This window comes from Pyrus communis, chromosome 7 (genome assembly GCF_041283825.1).
Source record: "Pyrus communis isolate YQ-2024b chromosome 7, ASM4128382v1, whole genome shotgun sequence".
Classification (NCBI taxonomy): Eukaryota; Viridiplantae; Streptophyta; class Magnoliopsida; order Rosales; family Rosaceae; genus Pyrus; species Pyrus communis.
Genome location: NC_142571.1, coordinates 26,282,798 through 26,301,584, shown reverse-complemented (window position 1 = coordinate 26,301,584; position 18,787 = coordinate 26,282,798). Strand labels below are relative to the sequence as shown.

At 38.4% G+C, this 18,787-nt stretch overlaps 2 protein-coding genes across 3 annotated transcripts; both read left to right on the top strand.

The window, feature by feature from the left end:
- Positions 1–153: 153 nt before the first annotated feature.
- On the top strand, positions 154–3,031 carry LOC137735077 (uncharacterized). Of its 2 annotated transcripts, none has more exons than XM_068474450.2 (2): positions 154–489; positions 1,030–3,031. In XM_068474450.2, exon 2 carries the CDS (start codon positions 1,117–1,119, stop codon positions 2,773–2,775), a length of 1,659 nt encoding a protein of 552 aa, XP_068330551.2. In that variant the 5' UTR covers positions 154–489; positions 1,030–1,116; the 3' UTR covers positions 2,776–3,031. The 2 variants fall into 2 exon arrangements, with proteins under 2 accessions (XP_068330551.2, XP_068330550.2); XM_068474449.2 differs by having other exon boundaries at positions 158–489; positions 935–3,031.
- Positions 3,032–17,821: 14,790 nt separating this feature from the next.
- On the top strand, positions 17,822–18,787 carry LOC137734758 (wound-induced protein 1). The gene has a single exon (XM_068474040.2). It carries the CDS (start codon positions 18,108–18,110, stop codon positions 18,480–18,482), a length of 375 nt encoding a protein of 124 aa, XP_068330141.1. The 5' UTR covers positions 17,822–18,107; the 3' UTR covers positions 18,483–18,787.

Genomic DNA, 18,787 nt, shown 5'->3' with positions numbered 1-18,787 from the left:
GTTAATCTCAAACAATATTTTTAGCAAAAAAACCCAACAATAATCCTAATTGATAGGTCCACAATGTTGTGATATGTCCGCATCCGAAGGTGGGGCGAATACACAATGCAAATACAACATTGTCTTTAATTAATTAATTAATTTAATTGCACTACTTGCCTTCGCACAGTAATGCTTTTCAAAGCTCTCAGCTTTAACCTCCATGTAGCGTAACCTCTCAAATTTCATCAAACGACGCAGATTTTGGCTAGCCAGTCACGCACCCGACGTCGTTTTGGCAGATTATCTCCCCGAGTTGGCCTCCGTCCCCCGCTTTCCCCAGTTCGACCCCTTTGTAACTTGTCAAATCTTTGGCAGTTTGTACTTTTTGGAAACTTCAATGGAGGGTCTTTGATTCTTCACAAAAGGAGAAGTCTTCAGGAAAAAAAAAAAAAATTCCCTTTAAAAAGTTACAGTCATGGCTTCTTCTGGTTTCTCCGCCATTTTTAGGTATGTCTTGAGCTCTGACTTTTAACTGTACATTTTCCGCTCTTATTTCTCCATGCATAAAGCTGGTTTGATTGGTTTTCTGGGCATCAATAATTCTTTATAATGAAAATGTGTTGAATTGTTCATGTGATCACTGTTTTGATGAAAAATTGGCTTTTTTTTTTAAATCAGTTTCTGGGTTTTTTTAAGTATGATGATTCATTTTTCCTTGCAAAATCATGGGTATTGATTAATATATTGATGCTTAGCTAATAGCTAATGAGGGTTTACTGTGGCAGCCTCTTGTTCTTTGAATGTCATGAGGTTTTGATCATATTTTGTGTTTTTACGAATTGGGTTTAATTCTGTATGTGGAATTTCAGTCTTGGTTAGTGGTTTTGGTTCTTTTAAGTTGCTTCCTGGGCTTGAAAGTCTTCTGTTTCAATGTGTGATTTTTTACTTGTAGATTCCTTGATTCGCTTCTTTCCGTGAACGCCTTTTAGTTGTGCATACTAGAAATCACATGCAATGAATTGCTTGGTTTTCAACTTTTAACCTCAGTGGAAATGTTGAAGAAAGAGTGCACATTGCGACATTGATGTCACAACTCTGACATCGATTGGAAGAAAATTGTTCTTTGATTTGAGAATGGTTTCGACTCAAAATGGAAACCACAAGGAGGAAATTGAAGAATCGAATGGTAGTGAAGTGAAGGGTCAAATCCCCCTTGACGTTTCAGCATCCCCAAAGACTTTTCTAGTCAATGAGAAGTCTCCGAAAAGGTTCCCTCCTGATGCTCCTCCTAATAGAGTTAGGTTCCTCAAATTTGGTTCTGCATCTGCCAGGTTCAAGCGGTTGGCTGAGGAGAGAGATGAAATGTCACGATCTGTGGCTTCAAGCGGTCATGGCTTCAAAGAACGAATCAATGGGGTTTTTTCTAAGAAAATTGATTGGGTTTCACTCCTGAAAATGAGCAAAGTGTGGATTAGAAATCCAATGAACATGGCTCTTTTTGCATGGATTGCCTGTGTTGCTATTTCGGGTGCAATTTTGTTTCTTGTCATGACTGGAATGTTGAACAAGGCAATACCCAAGAAATCCCAGAGAGATACATGGTTCGAAGTCAATAATCAAATTCTCAATGCACTTTTTACGCTTATGTGTTTGTATAACCATCCGAAGCGGTTCCACCACCTTGTACTTCTGTGTAGATGGAAACCAGAAGACATTTCCAGACTTCGAAAGATTTACTGTAAAAATGGGACTTATAAGCCACATGAATGGGCCCACATGATGGTTGTTGTTGCCCTGCTTCATCTGAATTGCTTTGCTCAGTATGCACTTTGTGGTTTAAACCTGGGTTACAGAAGAGCTGAACGGCCACCCATAGGAGTTGCAGTATGTATATCTTTTGCTATTGGTGCACCTGCATTTGCTGGTATATACAACATTGTCAGCCCCCTTGGGAAGGATTATGATTCAGATGTGGATGAGGAAGCACAGGTTCAGATCGGAACTGGTGAAGGAGCAGAAACATTAAGGTTAAAATCATTCGAGAGAAGATATTCTTTTGCATTTAGGACTGAACAACGAGTCGTTGAGAATAGACCACAATGGAGCGGAGGAGTACTTGACATTTGGGATGATATTTCTATTGCGTATGTTTCACTCTTTTGTAGTTTTTGTGTATTTGGGTGGAATATGGAGAGGCTTGGATTCGGGAACATATATGTTCATATTATGACATTTGTTCTGTTTTGCATGGCTCCGTTCTGGATTTTTAACTTGGCTGCTGTTAATATCGACAATGAAACTGTTCGGGAGGCTCTTGGAGTTACTGGCCTTGTTCTATGTCTATTTGGTTTGCTCTATGGTGGCTTTTGGAGGATCCAAATGAGAAAGAGATTCAATTTGCCTTCTTATAACTTCTGTTTTGGTGAACCAGCACTCTCTGATTGCACGTTGTGGCTTTGCTGTTGTTGGTGCTCTCTTGCTCAGGAAGTGAGGACCGGGAATTCCTATGACGTTGTGGAAGAAAAGTTCTATAGAAAACAACCAGAAAGTGGATGCCCTTTACCGATTTCACCTTTGCCTCGTGAAGATGGATCGGTTGGGTTTAGATCTGGCCCGAATTCTCCTCTTGGGAACTACTTAAGCCCAACCAAGAATGGCATAGGTGGTTCTACGGGTCAAAGCAGACTTCCAGCGGGATTTCATAGTCCAGTGAAAGAAGAGTCCCATGTAAGAGGTAAGGATGAAACTATGACCCCACCTGCACCTTCAATGATACAAAGGGAAGAAACATAGCCCCAAAAACGAGGATAACGTTATGATTTGTATATGAATTTCTGTAGTATAATTTTGAAACAAGTTTTGTTTCTGTGTTCGAATGCATCACTGTTTTTCGTTCTTCAGTTTCTTTTTCACCATTAGCTATCTTGTGATCATTGATAGTTTAATAGCACTTGGGAATTCAGCATAAAGAAATTATCTACTCTATTATTTCTACTGAGCAATATTTCTTTGCTGAGTAGTATAGTTGCCCGTTTCTCTGTTTCTATTATTTTATCTGACTAAGAACTCATAAGTTGCCTACGTTTGAATGAGTAATTCTCTTTTGATTCTATGGAGATATAAACATCTGATTCAAAGTTAGCTGTGTTTGTCGTCGAGTTTCTGAAAATGGTTGGGCTGCTTAGAGGTTTTGATGACTTTTAAATGGTTTTGTACAAGCCTCATCGACTTGAGAGCTCGTCTTCTTTTTCCATTTCCATAACTGATGCTTGCTTTTTAGCTCTTGAAGTATTGACTTCAGGTGGTTCCACCTTTGGGGGCTTGGGTTAGCAATGAAATAGAGAAATAGTAGCTTGAGTAACTACAAGAAGTAATCTTAGTGGTTAAGACTAGTTAACATTTATATGTGAACGAGTTACAGCTTCTGCTCTTATGATCCAATCGTGCAATTTATAGGATGTTCGTCATAGAATAGATCAAATTGTATAAGTTTGGCAGTGAAGGCAAATATAGGTGCTGAGAGAAGATGGTACTGATTCATCAGTACATGCTCAGCTCACCACAAACAGGAGTGAGAGGAATACTCGTAGCTGTTGGACTTACTGTGTGTTGTTTTCCTTTAGGTTTGAAAAGAGATATAGTCAAGTGGTAAATTTCTTCCCAATGTTGGAAGATGTCCTAAGTTCGAACCCAAACCCCGTTAAGCACAAGAAAGAAAAAAAATTTGAAAAGAGAAATAATAAGGGCGGGCGGGTGTAGAAAGGGTAAAACGGTAAAGATAGAAGACTTTGAGTTAGAGGTATAGTAGAACAGCTCTGCGGGTGCAAATACAAGCTTTGTGAGCTTGCATGATGATCCGCCCAGCAGTCTGCCAGATTTCTGCTTTAGAGAACAGTGATAGATCAAATGCATCTTCACCCCTAAAAAAATGCGTCAGAATCCAGCCCATTTAATCTACTCAGTGAATAGTGATAGGCCAAATGCATCTCCACCCCTAAAAAAAAAAAATAATCTAGTCAATTTTATTAAAATATTATTATTTTTTATTATAAAACAATAAAAAAATATTTTTAATTTCCGACTTTATAAAAAAAATATTAATAATATCAGACAGTTTATTTATTTATTTATATTTTTTTTGGCGGAAAAATCTAGACCGTTGGTCTAAAAATCGAATGGTCGTCATTGTGCCACATTAGTAGCCATTAATTTTAAATTTCAAAAAAATTTTACCATTGGAAATCCAATGGACATAGATGAGCCACGTGTCCCCATGCCGGAAACCCCATATTGCACCTGCACAATGGGCCCTGCCTTTGCTACGTTGTCAGCCACTCGTGGCCATGCGTGCGTGTTTCGCACGGGCCTGGCACAAAAAAAATTTCAGTGGCCTTTGACGACGTCAGGCTTGCTTCAGCTTGACATTAGATGAGCCGTCCTATAGCTTAACACATTTTAGGCTGGTTTAGAGACTGGCTTGGGCTGTCAATTGGCCTATTGGAGTGGGCTGGAGTGAATCGGCTGGGTGCCGAGCCAAAAAGGGTACTGGGAGCGGCCTAAGCCCTCCCGCTGGACTTGCACTTAAGGCCTCATTTGTTGTCTCTTAAAATTTAAGGTATATCGAAAGTAGAGGTGAATGATTGGAAATGATAGGTTTGTTTGATAAGTAATTCATCTACTACCTTCAAGTTGGACACAATTTTTTCATTTCTCTGTTGAGATAGTGGATTATTCATTCCAATTCAATACTAGACGCCAAACGAGACCTTCATGGGTACATAATCTCTGATTTCTGATATCTATGGCAGCAAAAGGGATATGCTTTTGATTAAGTAGTGACGGGCACCTGGACACATTTGCTTGAGAGAATGGAGAAGCAGTTTGTACTATGTCAGGATGTCGCATGATGACTTGGGCCACCAGGTCATTTGTGGGGTTTGCTTGCTTATGTTAGGTAAAGAGAGTAATAACTTTGTTTCTCGCCTAGCGTTTTCACACTTCCATTTTCTCGTTATGTACTCCTCGTTTTTTTGCCGCTCGATTCTACTTTGTTATATTCAATATTACGGCTAGTGCATGGGAAATAAAGGGAGTTCGATTTCCCTTGTTCCTCAGATAGTTGTCCTATAGGACCGTTGTTCGAGCAATCAACTCGTTTCAGTGTACTAAGCAATGTAGTAACTCAATTATTTTACCTTAGTTTTCCAGTTGTTGGTTTGAAAAAAGTGCTTATATTCCCCCAGTTTTGAACTCTTTTTTCGCTTTGCTTTCGACTTTTCAGCTAATGTCTTTGTTTTCGATATCTTATCGCTTTCGGATGAAGTTTTCATATCAGCCCTCCCCCAGATACTCCTATATACTTCTGTGCAGGCTCTCGTTTTCCAGTTTTGTGAGTCCCTTATCTGCAGAATGCGTGCCCATTTTAAATTGCACTAATTGACAGCATGTACTAGTTGTTGTGAGAACTTTATATAATTTTTTGATGTAGAATTTAATATTTGGTGATGGGTTGGAGCTGCCAAAAGTGACCATGAAGGCTTGAGACTGTTGGGATATGATGAGGACTCCATTTTCTTGCCTGAAGTGCTTAATATTTTTTTTAATCAGGTTTAAATGTTTGCCTTAAACAGACAAAAGCACACCCACCATTTTTAGTACCTCCACAAACATGAACTTTGTTTAGTTGATCCTATAGTTTTTGGGGAATTAAACTATTTTTTTTGTTAAGAAAGATTGCTTGGCTAGTTACAATTAACGGAGAAAAACTTGAGTTGGGTAACATGATTAGCTGGATTGTCAAATATTCTCTTAAAGAAGCAGGCGCTGTATCTGGATACAACTCTCAATGCACAAGGTCTATGTGAGAGTGGCTTGGCCAACAACTAGTTTTTCACTTGTTTGGAAACACATGCTCCTTTCAAGTATTAAAACACAAGATCTCGTTCTTTTGGTCACTGACTTTTGAATTTGATATCATGGTTGAGATTAAAACGTTAAAAACACATCTACTTATTCTTCACATGTGATATCAAATATAAGTGTTAGTCACTTGGTGATGAGAATAATATTTTTGTAAAACAGAAGGGTAGTGCTATTCACACTCCTTTTTATATCTTATACACTCTTATTAATCTTTATCCATTGATCTTCTCCAATTCATTTGATCTGACAGTTAGAAATTGAGAGAGGTATATGAGAAATAAAAATAGATGTCTAGATAGCACCATGCAAGCAGAAAGCTAAGGATTCCCCTTTTCAATAATGTGTTTGTGTATATATATTTCTTTGTTAAAAGGAAAAAGATGAAATTGGACATGTTTCGGTAGTAGTTCCTCAACTGCTCTGAGATAAAGAAAACCCCCAACCCAAAACCTAACCCTATTTACTAACTCCATCATCCATAGCCAAGTGAATGAGTCCAACGAGCATTTAAGATCTCTGTATTAACCACAAAGTGTTGATCCACTTCTCTGAGAATCTACCAAGTTTGATGCTATTCCACGGAAGCTGACAAGAATAATGTCACAATCCACTTTCCTTCCTTCAAAGCACAGCTAGTGCCGGTCTTTGTCACTTCACCCATGCCTTCCAAAACATTTACCTGCAGTGGTATCCCACTCTGATGGCATTCTTTGGCATCCTCTGTGACATGACTATGAATCATCCGCACCTTTATTTAACATTCAACTTCTTGTTTACTGTGAACCTGTTGTTTTCAGAGAGCGCATGATTAGAAATTTGTGGACATTGGATACTGGATAGCCACGAGCGATGGACCATTTCCATGTTTGGTAAAACTTGGGGCTGTTCTAGCTGTCTGATTTGGATCCCATGCTACCCATGGAGATGAATTTACAATTTTACATGCAACTGAAATGTTACTTTTAATGACAGTATTACAAGCAAATCATACATCATCCAGTAGAAAAGTTAAAAACACGTGATAGTGTGTGATATGGTTTGGAATAGCGGGAGAGCAACATCAGAGTTGCATGGTTCGTCCAGAGTGGTAGAGTACAAAGTCTTTATCCACGTCACCAAAAGCCAAGTTAAATGAAAGAGCATGGGTGCCATTTCAGTAGTGTTTCAAGCCAATGATCCGTTAGCACGTGAGAAACTTAAAACTTGAGATTACGTTCTAGCGAAGCGAGATTCTCTCATGGAACCAAATATTAAACTATCTGGCATTCAGAAAATAAACTACTCGTCTTGTAGACGATTGACACAGGTAAATATTTTATTTTATTTTAATCCCTAGCACTAATGAGTCAATAACAGAACAAGATGGTCTAGACTGAGTCACATCCAGTCTAGCACTGTACTGCTACTGCTGCATATAAATAATGGAGAATGCCAAATCAATTTGTTTCTACTTGTGAATACAAAATACAACTTGTCATCATTCACCAAAAAGGGGACCTAATTTTGATTAGTGGATGAGCAACCAAGTTCAAAACTATTGATAGTGGAGCACCTTGGGTTTTCTACAATGACGGAATAATCGTGGGGCCTGATCAATAAACATTATACAACTGATCGTTTGAACCTCACATTTTGCAACTATTTGGTATGTTCATAAACATCTTGAGTTTTCTACAATATCGGAAAAATTGTAGAACTTGATCAATAAACATTATGCAACCGATCGTTTCAACACTCAACGTTCTGCAACTATCCGGTATGGTCATAAACACCTTAAGGTTTCTACAATGTCGGAAAAATCGTGGAACCTGAACATTAAACATTATAAAGATGATTGTTTGAACATTCACATTCTGCAACTATCTCGTATGGTCGTAAACACCTTGGATTTTCTACAATGTCTGAAAACTCGTGGAACTTTGTCAATAAACATTATATAGCCGATCGTTTTGAACATTCACATTCTGCAACAATCATGTATGATCATAAATACGACGTCCCAAATCGATTTTGTGACATCAATTTCTAAGAACACAAATAAAGAATTAGTTGGTTTGAAAGTTTGAAGTTTGAATAAAACCAAATTGCTATCCTCCTAGGCGTATGACTAAGGGGAATAGCTTCCCTCACATTTGATGTGCAATTTGGCAACTCATGCGCCATTTTGTGGACCCGAAATTTGATTCAACTTTTAGTTCCCTTCGCTTTCAAGAAACCTATGTTATTCTTTGGGTCGGTCCAGTTGCTCCCCCACGCACCCTAACTTTACCATAAAGTTGAGATCGATCGGCTTCAATTTTCAACCCCCCAAGTTAATTTCTCTTAAAATGATGTTAACCTAATAACAACGTTTTAGATTAAGCAAAATGGAATGTGATTGGGATACGATTGCTATCTTTAAGGACTAGATTACCAATTACTTTCAACCAACCATTTTCTTTTGACAAAGCGATGTTTAGGCTTTTAACCAAAATGGTTTTTGAAATTGGCATCTCTTCATTTTGGTCCATAAGATTTGAAATTGATAAAAGTGGTTCCTGAGTTTATCCGTCGTCAATCATTTTGATCATTCCTTGAAAAATCTCTGTTGAATAATATTGGAAGAAAACATGGGTGTATGGTGACCTTTACTTTTCCATGTTTTCCTCACCTTTACTTTTCCATGTTTTATGCTCCATGTTTTCTGCTTGTCCTCCCTTTCTTTCGGCTTTTGTTTTTCTTTTCCTTTCTTCCAAAGCTCATTTATATGAGCTTCCCTTGTACTTTGGTTTTACATAATACAAAATATAGACATTCAAAATTCAATATGGTATCAGAGCAGTGACCCTAACCGGCATGTCTCTGTGATGTTCTCTTGAGAGATTTGTGAGCTTCTTGTCCTTCAATCATGGCTGAAGAAAGCTTAGTAAATTTGGAAGGAGACGGCTTTCATGCTACTCCACCATCACCACACTCAGATATTGATATCAACCCAAATCAACGTCTTAGTTCTGTCTTGCTAAATGAGTTTAACTATCTTCCATGGGAGAGAGCAGTTTCTCTTGCTCTGGGAGGACGATCAAAGCTTGGTTATGTTAATGGTGCTATTCCAATGCCTGAGACTACCTCACCGGAGTATGATGCTTGGCTATGCAAAGACTAGTTGGTCATGTCGTGGCTACTCAATTCCATGGATCGTAAGATTGCAGAAATTTTTAGCTATGCTGAATCCTCCATAACTCTTTGGAAAAATCTCAAGGAAATGTATGGAAATCAGAACAATGCGGCTAGAGTGTTTCAGTTAAAGAAGGACATTGCTGGTTTGCAACAGGAAGGGAAGCCATTTGTGCAACATCTTGGAAAGCTGACCACTATGTGGAACGAGCTGAATGTATATCGACCACACACCATCGACGCTGCTGTGCTAACTAAAAGAGCCGAGGAAGACAAAATATTCCAACTCCTAGCAAGTCTGAGTCCTGAATTCGAAGATCTTCGAAGTCATATCCTCATGAATCCCGACCTGCCTTCTTTTTCAAGTGTGTGTGCCACAATTCAAAGAGAAGAGGTTCGAAGGAAAGTCATGACCTTGGACATGAAGGCAAATATACCAGAAGCTAGGACTTACTTCTCTAACCAAAAACTTGGTGAGGAGAGAGGCTACAAAGGAAAGAAAACTGGCTTAAAATGTAGCCATTGTGATGCTGGTGGGCACTCAAGAGATCGATGCTGGATTCTTCATCCAGAGTTAAAACCAAAGTTTCCTAGGGATAACAAAGGTGTCTCGAAAGGCTCGTACAACCCTTCTTACAAGGCAAATCATGTTGCCACAACTTCTTCTGATGGAGCACTGAAGTTCACCACTAATCCAGCTGCACTGATCAACGAGTTTGCTATGTTTCTTCACAAGAAACAAGGTCTTGGAGATAGTGAAGGACCATTAAATCAATGTGACAACAATCAAACTGCACTACTAGGACAGTTTGCTGGCTTCCTGGCTGGAAATGAAGGCGTGGTACAAAGGGACATCCCAGGTATCTTACACTCCTTCTCAACTGCTCTCAACATTGGTAATGTGCATGATTATTGGATTATAGATTCTGGAGCCACTGATCATATGACTAACAAGTCTACAAACTTGCATAAATTTGAAAAATTTTCTATTCCATCCCAAGTGTCAGTTGCCAATGGAAAAAATGCTATGGTTGTGGGAAAAGGAAAAATACATTTGATCTCAAGTGATGTCGAGTCTGAGGCTCTTTATGTTCCCTCATTCCCTTTTCAACTTTTATCTGTTAGCAAGATCACAAACTCATTAAATTGTCTTGCCATTTTCTCTCCCAAAAATGTGATCTTTCAGGATGTAGTCACCAAGAAGACGATTGGTGAAGGATTTTTCTTAAATGGTCTCTACTATCTTTCCAAGCATATTCAAGTTCCCAAGGTTTTTCAAGTCACTTCAAGCTTAGCTCAAGAACAACAACTTTGGCACCAACGCCTAGCACATCCTTCTGAAAAAGTTCTATCCACCTTGTTCCCAAATATGTGCAAAGTTACAAGTCCTTGTGATGTTTGTCATTTTTCTAAGTTTACTAAATTACCATTTACTTCCTCTTTGTCTAGGGCTAGTAACCCTTTTGAAATTGTGCATTCCGATGTTTGGGGACCAACTATAGAGTCTTTTGATGGATACAAATATTTTGTAACTTTTGTGGATGATTTCACAAGGATTACTTGGTTGTATCTTTTGAAATTTAAAAGTGAAGTGATAGAAGTTTTTCAAGATTTTCATAGACTTGTGGCCACCCAATTTGCTTCAAAAATTCATATTTTACGATCAGATAACGGCACAGAATATATGTCTCATAACATGTCACACTACTTGAGCACGCATGGTATATTACACCAAACAAGCTGTGTTGGAACACCTCAACAAAATGGGGTGGCCGAGAGGAAGAATAGAGATCTACTTGAGAAAACTAGAGCTCTTATGTTTCACAAGAATGTGCCTAAAAAGTTTTGGTCTCAAGGAGTCCTTACTGCGGCATATCTCATCAATAGATTGCCTAGTAAAGTGTTGAATTTTAAATCACCTTATGAGGTCTTGAAAAATAGAAAGATCAACTTTTCCCATTTGAGAGTCTTTGGGTGTACATGCTTTGTTCACATTCAAACTCAAAATCGTGACAAGCTAGACCCAAGGGCTGCCAAATGTGTCTTTCTAGGTTATTCATCTACCCAAAAAGGTTACAAGTGCTATAATTCAACAACTAGAAAAATGGTTGTTTCAAGGGATGTTAAATTTGAAGAACATGTTCCTTACTTCTCACAATCACTGGATTACTCTAGACAGGGGGAGCATTTGATGGACTTATTTCCTTTTCCATATCCAAACGGAGAAGATGCAACATGCACTCCTAGTGATCATGTGCCGGATGATGTTAACCTTCACTCGGTGGAACATCTTGAAGATGAAAACCCTTCCTCATCAGAGATTCACACTGCACCCTCCAGTGATCCTTCCAACCATGATGTTGTTCAAATACCTGTAGTTCAATCTCCTACAGTTCGTCGCAATCCTGCACGAGAGAGGAAACTTCCATCCAAGTTGCATGATTATGTGACCTACACTGCCAGGTATCCCGTGACTGATGTTATTGATTATAGCAAAGTCTCATCTTCTTTTGCTACATTCCTAAGTGCCATTAATGAAGCTCGAGAACCTCAAAGTTTTCAAGAAGCCAATCTTCACAGTGAGTGGAGAAATGCTATGGCAGAGGAGCTTCAAGCCCTCCATGAAAATAACACATGGACTATAGTGAAACTTCCAAAAGGAAAGAAGGCAGTGGGGAGTCGTTGGGTGTACAAAACTAAGTTTCATTCAGATGGCACAATCGAAAGGAATAAGGCTCGCTTGGTTGCTCGAGGTTTTACACAAACCTATGGCGTCGATTATAAAGAGACATTTGCTCCGGTGGCAAAAATGAACATTGTTAGAGTATTGTTGTCGGTTGCAATTAACAATGCATGGCCTCTCTTTCAAATGGATGTTAAAAATGCTTTCCTGCATGGTGAACTTGAAGAAGAGGTTTACATGAAGCTACCCCCAGGTCATCCTCAATCAAATAATCCAGAAATGGTGTGCAAACTCCATAAATCCTTTTATGGTCTCAAGCAAAGTCCACGTGCATGGTATGCCAAGCTCAGTCATGTTCTGGAAAGGGTTGGTTTTTGTCGAAGTATTGCGGATTCTTCCCTATTTGTTCGTTCCAGCTTAGTGGGTAAACTAGTTGTGCTCATTTATGTTGATGATCTAATTGTGACAGGTGATAATATGTCAGAGATTATTGCTCTTAAACAGTATCTCAACAACAAGTTTGCTATCAAGGATCTTGGCACTCTCAAATACTTTCTGGGCATCGAGATGGCACACTCTCACAAGGGTTTCTTCCTCAACCAACGCAAGTATGTCATGGATCTTCTTCACGAAGCAAAAATGACAGATTGCAAGCCTGCTTGTACCCCCTTGGATAGCAACTTGAAGCTAAAAACTCACGGTGATCCAGTTCCCAATTTAAGTTACTATCAAAGAATGGTTGGCAAACTCATTTATCTGACTATCACACGTCCTGATATATCATATGCTGTCAGCATTGTTAGCCAGTTTATGCACTTTCCAAGCATGGATCATTTGAAGATTGTTCATCGTGTGCTACGTTATCTTAAGGGTTCCATTGGTAGAGGAATTCTTATGCGCAACAATAGTCACACTCAGATCTCAGGCTATACTGATGCTGACTGGGCAGGCAATTCTCTCGATCGCAAGTCTACCATTGGGTTTTGTACGTTTGTGGGAGGCAACCTAGTTACCTGGAAAAGCAAGAAACAAAGTGTTGTTGCACGCTCTAGTGCAGAGGCAGAGTATCATGCTATGGCGTCCACTGCTTGTGAACTTATTTGGCTCAAAAGCCTTCTGTTGACTTTAGGTTTTCCTCATCAACAACCCATGTCCCTACACTGTGATAATCAGGCTGCGATGCACATTGCATCGAATCCTGTATTCCATGAGCGAACTAAACATATTGAAGTTGATTGTCACTACGTCAGAAATCAAGTTCAGTCCAAGGTGATCGACACTCACTACACGCGCAGTCATGATCAACTTGCGGATATTTTCACAAAAGGATTACCCTCTGCTGATTTTCAACGTCTTTTGTTCAAGCTTGGATCAATTAATCCCTTTGATCCAGCTTAAGGGGGAGTATTGGAAGAAAACATGGGTGTATGGTGACCTTTACTTTTCCATGTTTTCCCCACCTTTACTTTTCCATGTTTTATGCTCCATGTTTTCTGCTTGTCCTCCCTTTCTTTCGGCTTCTGTTTTTCTTTTCCTTTCTTCCAAAGCTCATTTATATGAGCTTCCCTTGTACATTGGTTTTACATAATACAAAATATAGACATTCAAAATTCAATAAATAAGGACCGATTTAATAAACAATGGGTCAAAATGATTTGATAAAAATTAAGAGTATTTTGTCGTTTTATCTTTATTTAATAGAGATTTTTCATGGAATGACCAACATGATTGATGATAGACAAACTTAGGGACGGCTTTTATCGATTTTAAATCTCAAAGACCAATGTGAGAAGTTGTGCCAATTTCATAAACTATTGTAGATAAAAAGCCCGATATTTATAGTTATTTTGATTTATAATAAAAAAAAAACGAGTGCAAAAGTGTAAGTAAATTGCCCCGACAATTGACCTAAAAGTCGTGTGGTTTCACTGGCATTTTTTTTTTGTTATATTTAAAGGTTTCAAAGCTTAAACCTAACACCCGCATACTCTTACCCATCACCCTATAGCCACCCTCACCACTGGAACTAATTAGCATTTTATTTTACCGACCTTTGTTTTTTTTGTTACATTAAAGAATTTTGAGCATGTGCGAACCTTGAAACTAACCTACTCTTAGAAATTATCTTACCCCCATCACTGAATTTAATTTGCATTTGCTTTTATTGACCCTTCTATTAGATAACATTTCAAGTTCAACTAAACTTTGCAAGTAGTGGATTGTTCTGCGTCGCAAATTCAAACACTCTCTTTATCTCTACTAATTAATAAAACTCTCTTTGTCAACCAAAAGAGGGTGAAAAGACAAATTAGTCTTCTATCATACAAAAAAATGATGGACAATAATGTAATTTCACAGGTTCAAATTTTACTGTTGTTTTATCGAAACCTCACCTACAAGTAATGTTAAAATACCTCTAATATTAAAAATTAAAAAAAAACCAAAAACAAAAACCTCACACTCTCGCAACGTTCTCTCTCTCTCTCTCTCTCTCTCTCTCTCTCTCTCTCTCTCTCTCTCCTTCTCATTTTCTAAAAAATTGTGTTCATACACACATATATATTTATTAAAAAAACTAAATATTAACTTTGAAAATGGCAAGTTTATCAAAGTTAGAGTACTCACTAGTATAAACCACACAATTATAGATTCAAAAATTTTATTCTTACAGAATATTATAGCCACACTAAATTTTGGACATTAGGTCAATAAAAAGACTAAATTAAATAGGTAGAAGACCAAAAAATTACGGAAAATATCAAAAAAATAATCAAACTTTGGATCAAATATAGAATTATAGTCACTCTTTTAAGTTTATGATAATTATAACCAAAATTTGATATGAAAGTACTAATATGACCTGAAAATGAGATTTTTCAGAAAAACCAAAATGCAATAAAGAATTATAAATCTCCATTTGTATCAACTTTTGTTTATAATCACTATAAACTTAGAAAGAGTGACTATAATTCATTTGGGGTCCAAATATTAGTTTTAGGCTTATTTTTAGCTCCACCCCCTAGAACTCCATTTAATCTCACTTTACCCCATGTAACTCAAAAGTCACTACTTTATTTTCTAAAACCCAAAATTCGTTTCACTTTGACTTGTGAGCACTATCTTCTCCCTGAAATTTATAGGTTGTCTCCTAAAACATATGTGGAACCCAACACTCAATAAATCGATTCCACGTGCAATAAATTTGATTATAAATCTTCATTATGCGTCAACATTCAACAATCAAAGAATATTAAGTCTAAAAGAAAATAAAGAGATGAAAAGGATAAAAAAGAAATCGATAATCTGGTTCACCCAAATCAAACCAATTAACATATCTAATGCAATGTCGAGCGAATTTCGAATGTGAAGCGAATTTTAAGTTTTATAGAAACGACTTTCAAGTTTCAAGAAGTAAAATGGGATTTCAAAATCGAGCTCCAGGAAGCCTTACGAATTTTGAGTTTCAAAGAATAAAAATGTGACTCTTAAATTATAGAAAACAAAGTGAAATTGAAATCGATTTTTAACTAAAAATGAGCCTTAGTTTTATTCAAAGTTTCCCAAAATTTACATTTCGTAACTCACGAAGCCAATAGCGTAGAGAAATTAAACAGACTTTTCACTTTTTAGCCACCCACAAATTAACCGAGTAAGGTCATCTCCAACTGGAAGGGGGCCATAGGATTATGTCTAGCCCTATAGCCCTACAAGAAATTGTTTTTTAATTAATAGTGTCAGACCATATTTTATATCATCTCAAATTGAAGGGGGCCAAAAGGTCACAGGCCAAAACATAGTCTTTTTACAAAAAACCCCATCTCCAACCGAAACGGGCTATTTTTTAATATGTTCTATAACGAAAAAAACCTCCGAACAATAACCAATAATAAAAATAGAGTTTTAACGAAACATTTCCGGTACTGTTCACATTTAACGAAAAACCACATTTTTACCTTTCTCTGGTACTATTCATTACACCTTTATTTGTCATTTTTCATTAAAACTAAAGTTTTTTTAGATTTTTCGTTAATTTTCCTTAATAAAAAAAGGTTGTACCTAAATCAGTGTCACTAAATAGTTTAATGTTAGGTTTATCAAATAAGTTAAATTTAATTACGTATATATGCAACATTCCAATGGACCAAACCCCAACGATATTTTGCCTCTTGCATTGCATGCGTCCTGGTTGTATTATTAGTTTTTTTCAGCCCAAATTAAGGTTTAATTATTAGTCCGTCCACATGCATGGGATGATTCTTTTTGCAAAAAGTACATAAGATAATACCCTAAAAAAAGTCCATAATATAAGAAAAATATATAAATAATATTATGAAATTTTAATAGGCAATACTGGGGATGGTATTACTTGCAAAATATGCAATTAAAATGTTTATTTTGTGTACGACAAGAAGAAACAATTAATTAACTTTTTGCTAAAGCTGCTTTAATTAATTAAGTTGATGCATCACTTAAACCGGGCCTTATTTAAAATTTAAAGGGCTTCGAAATAAAAGGAAGATCCTGGGGAGGTTCTGCTACAATATTGTTTCTTTCAATCAACATGATTGGGCTGGCTGGCTGGCTCATTATGGCTAGCCCGTTGGCCTGGTGTCTAATTTTTGGGCCCCACAAGCTTTTTGGTCTAACTCTCGGTTGGAGACGGTTTTCGTGTCAAAACGAGCTATATTTTGACTTATGATCCTTTGGCTGGATAGGTTAGAGATGACCTAACGAAATTACGTGGGCTCTCGAATCGAAAAGAGAAGGTGGGGCCAAAATTGTCAAGAAAAGTTGGCTTGACTATTTTCTAATGCAATGTCAAACACATTTCGAATGTGAAGCAAATTTTGAATTTTATATAAGCGACTTTCAAGTTTTAAGAAGTAAATTGAGCTTTCAAAACCGAACTCCAAGATACCTTGTGAATTTTGAGTTTCAAAGATTAAAATTGTGACTTTTAAATTATAAAAACCAAAATGAAATTGAAATCGATTTTCAACTAAAAATAAACCTTAATTTGATTCAAATTTCCCAAAATTTACATTTCGTAACACACGAAGCCAATAGCGTAGAGAAATTAAACAAACTTTTCAGTTTTCAGCCAACCACAAATTAACCGAGTAACGGAATTATGTGGGCTCTCGAAGCGGAAAGAGCAGGTGGGCCCAAAATTGTCAAGAAAAGTTGGCTTGACTGCTTCCCTTCCCTCACGTGTCCCCAAAACCCTCACCTTCCTCACGCCCTTGTACGCGTACCTGAAAATCAAGGGCCACCCCATCGCGTGCCACCTATTCCTCACCACCAAACCTATAAGAGCACGCCACGTCATTAATATCCCCCCGGTCTACGAGACCGCATACTCTATCCGTTTACCACACGGCCGTTCAAAATTGTGGAAAGAACTTCTTTGGACATAGGATGTCTTCGTCTTACCATCTCAATCTAGTAAATACCTTTTTCGTTTTAGAAAGTTAAGACTCGTGACAATTTGTTGCTCGTTCAAACATCAAAATTGTTGTAATAACGTATTTTCAACGAGAATACAATTTGTTTATTTCTTAAACCAATCACCTAATAGTATGCTAAAAAATTAATACTCAAGTCCGTTCGGATAATAATACTGCCAACGTGTTATTTCAAGTTTTTGGGAAGAATTTCTGCACAATAAGTAAGATTCTCAATCTAATCAAATCTTGTCATGTTTGTACCTTTGCGTAATTGCGACACGGTCATTTTTTTTTCATGAACAAACGATATTATTATACTATATGTGTGTGATGGGTTTAGTCTCATAATGAATTGGTAATGAGTAATTCAAACCTGCATTCGACGAGAATCGAATCGAGTACCTCTTACTCACAAGTGAAGATGAATAACATTAAACTGTAGTACCAAGCGGCGACACAAGGCCATTTTGGTCAAAGTAATTTTCTTTCCAAAGGTCAGCAGTAAAGGCAGTAGTCCAATTGGTTGGTCGATCAACCTAGACATAGAAACGGATGCAGGCAATCCTAACCCCCCGGCACCACCACCACCATCCACCTGCTATAAAACCCCACCTTTCTTTGCTCTCCAGAACTATCATTTCACATTTCCTCCCAAATCCCCCTCTCTTTCTAAACCTCTGCCTTCTCTCTCTACTTTCTCTCTCCAAACCCTTGAATTTCTCGCTCTAAACCCGCCACAGAGGCTTAGGCAAGAACTGGCTAACTCTCAGGAAGCTCTGGAAGACACTGATTCCAGCAATCGAAGGGTGGTGTTCGCCCTTTATGATGCCCTAAGCTCCCACGACGTGGACACGGTTCACCAGATCGTCGCCCCCGACCTCGAGTGGTGGTTCCATGGTCCGCCGACCCACCAGTTCTTGATGCGCATCCTCACTGGCTCCCAAAAAGAACCCTTTCAGTTCGTTCCCCAGTCCATCGCCTCCTTCGGCCCCACCGTCCTCGTCGAGGGCTGCGACCGCGACTGCTCCATTTCCTGGGTCCACGCCTGGACTGTCGCCAATGGGGTAATCACCGGGGTCCGCGAGTACTTCAACACTTCCCTCACCGTCACGCGCCTCGGAAACCACACCCAGAACAACTCTCCCGCCGCCTCCGCTAAATCCTCGCCTTCCGGGTTTTCCTCCAAGTCGTCGTCGTCGTCGACATCCGAGATTACCTCGTTCCATTGCCCGTCCGTTTGGGAGAGCAGCGTCTCGGTCGGAAAGTCCGTGCCGGGTCTGGTCCTCGCAATCTAAAAGCCACAAAAATAATCCCCTGCGGTCCTGTGCAGTGGAGTCTAATACTACTAAATAAGCGGGAGCTGAGGTGTCATAACCTCATTGGCTGTCCGGTACTCGTTATGGGCTGAACTGCTGAAGTCCTATCCTACTGTATTTCTTTCTCGCTTTTTCGTTTCTCTTCTTTTCTTGAAATTTCGTTTGTGTGTGGTGCTGGTGTTGGGTGTAACCATGGGGTCGAGGCTCTTTTGGTCTTATCCTGACGCGGCTGTAGCGGTGTTATGGTACTCTTTTATTTCAATAAAGACGTGTTTGCTTAATAA

Coding starts and splice junctions, on each gene's coding strand:
- LOC137735077 (XM_068474450.2), top strand. CDS start 1,117: ATGGTTTCGACTCAAAATGGAAACCACAAGGAGGAAATTGAAGAATCG.
- LOC137734758 (XM_068474040.2), top strand. CDS start 18,108: ATGCGCATCCTCACTGGCTCCCAAAAAGAACCCTTTCAGTTCGTTCCC.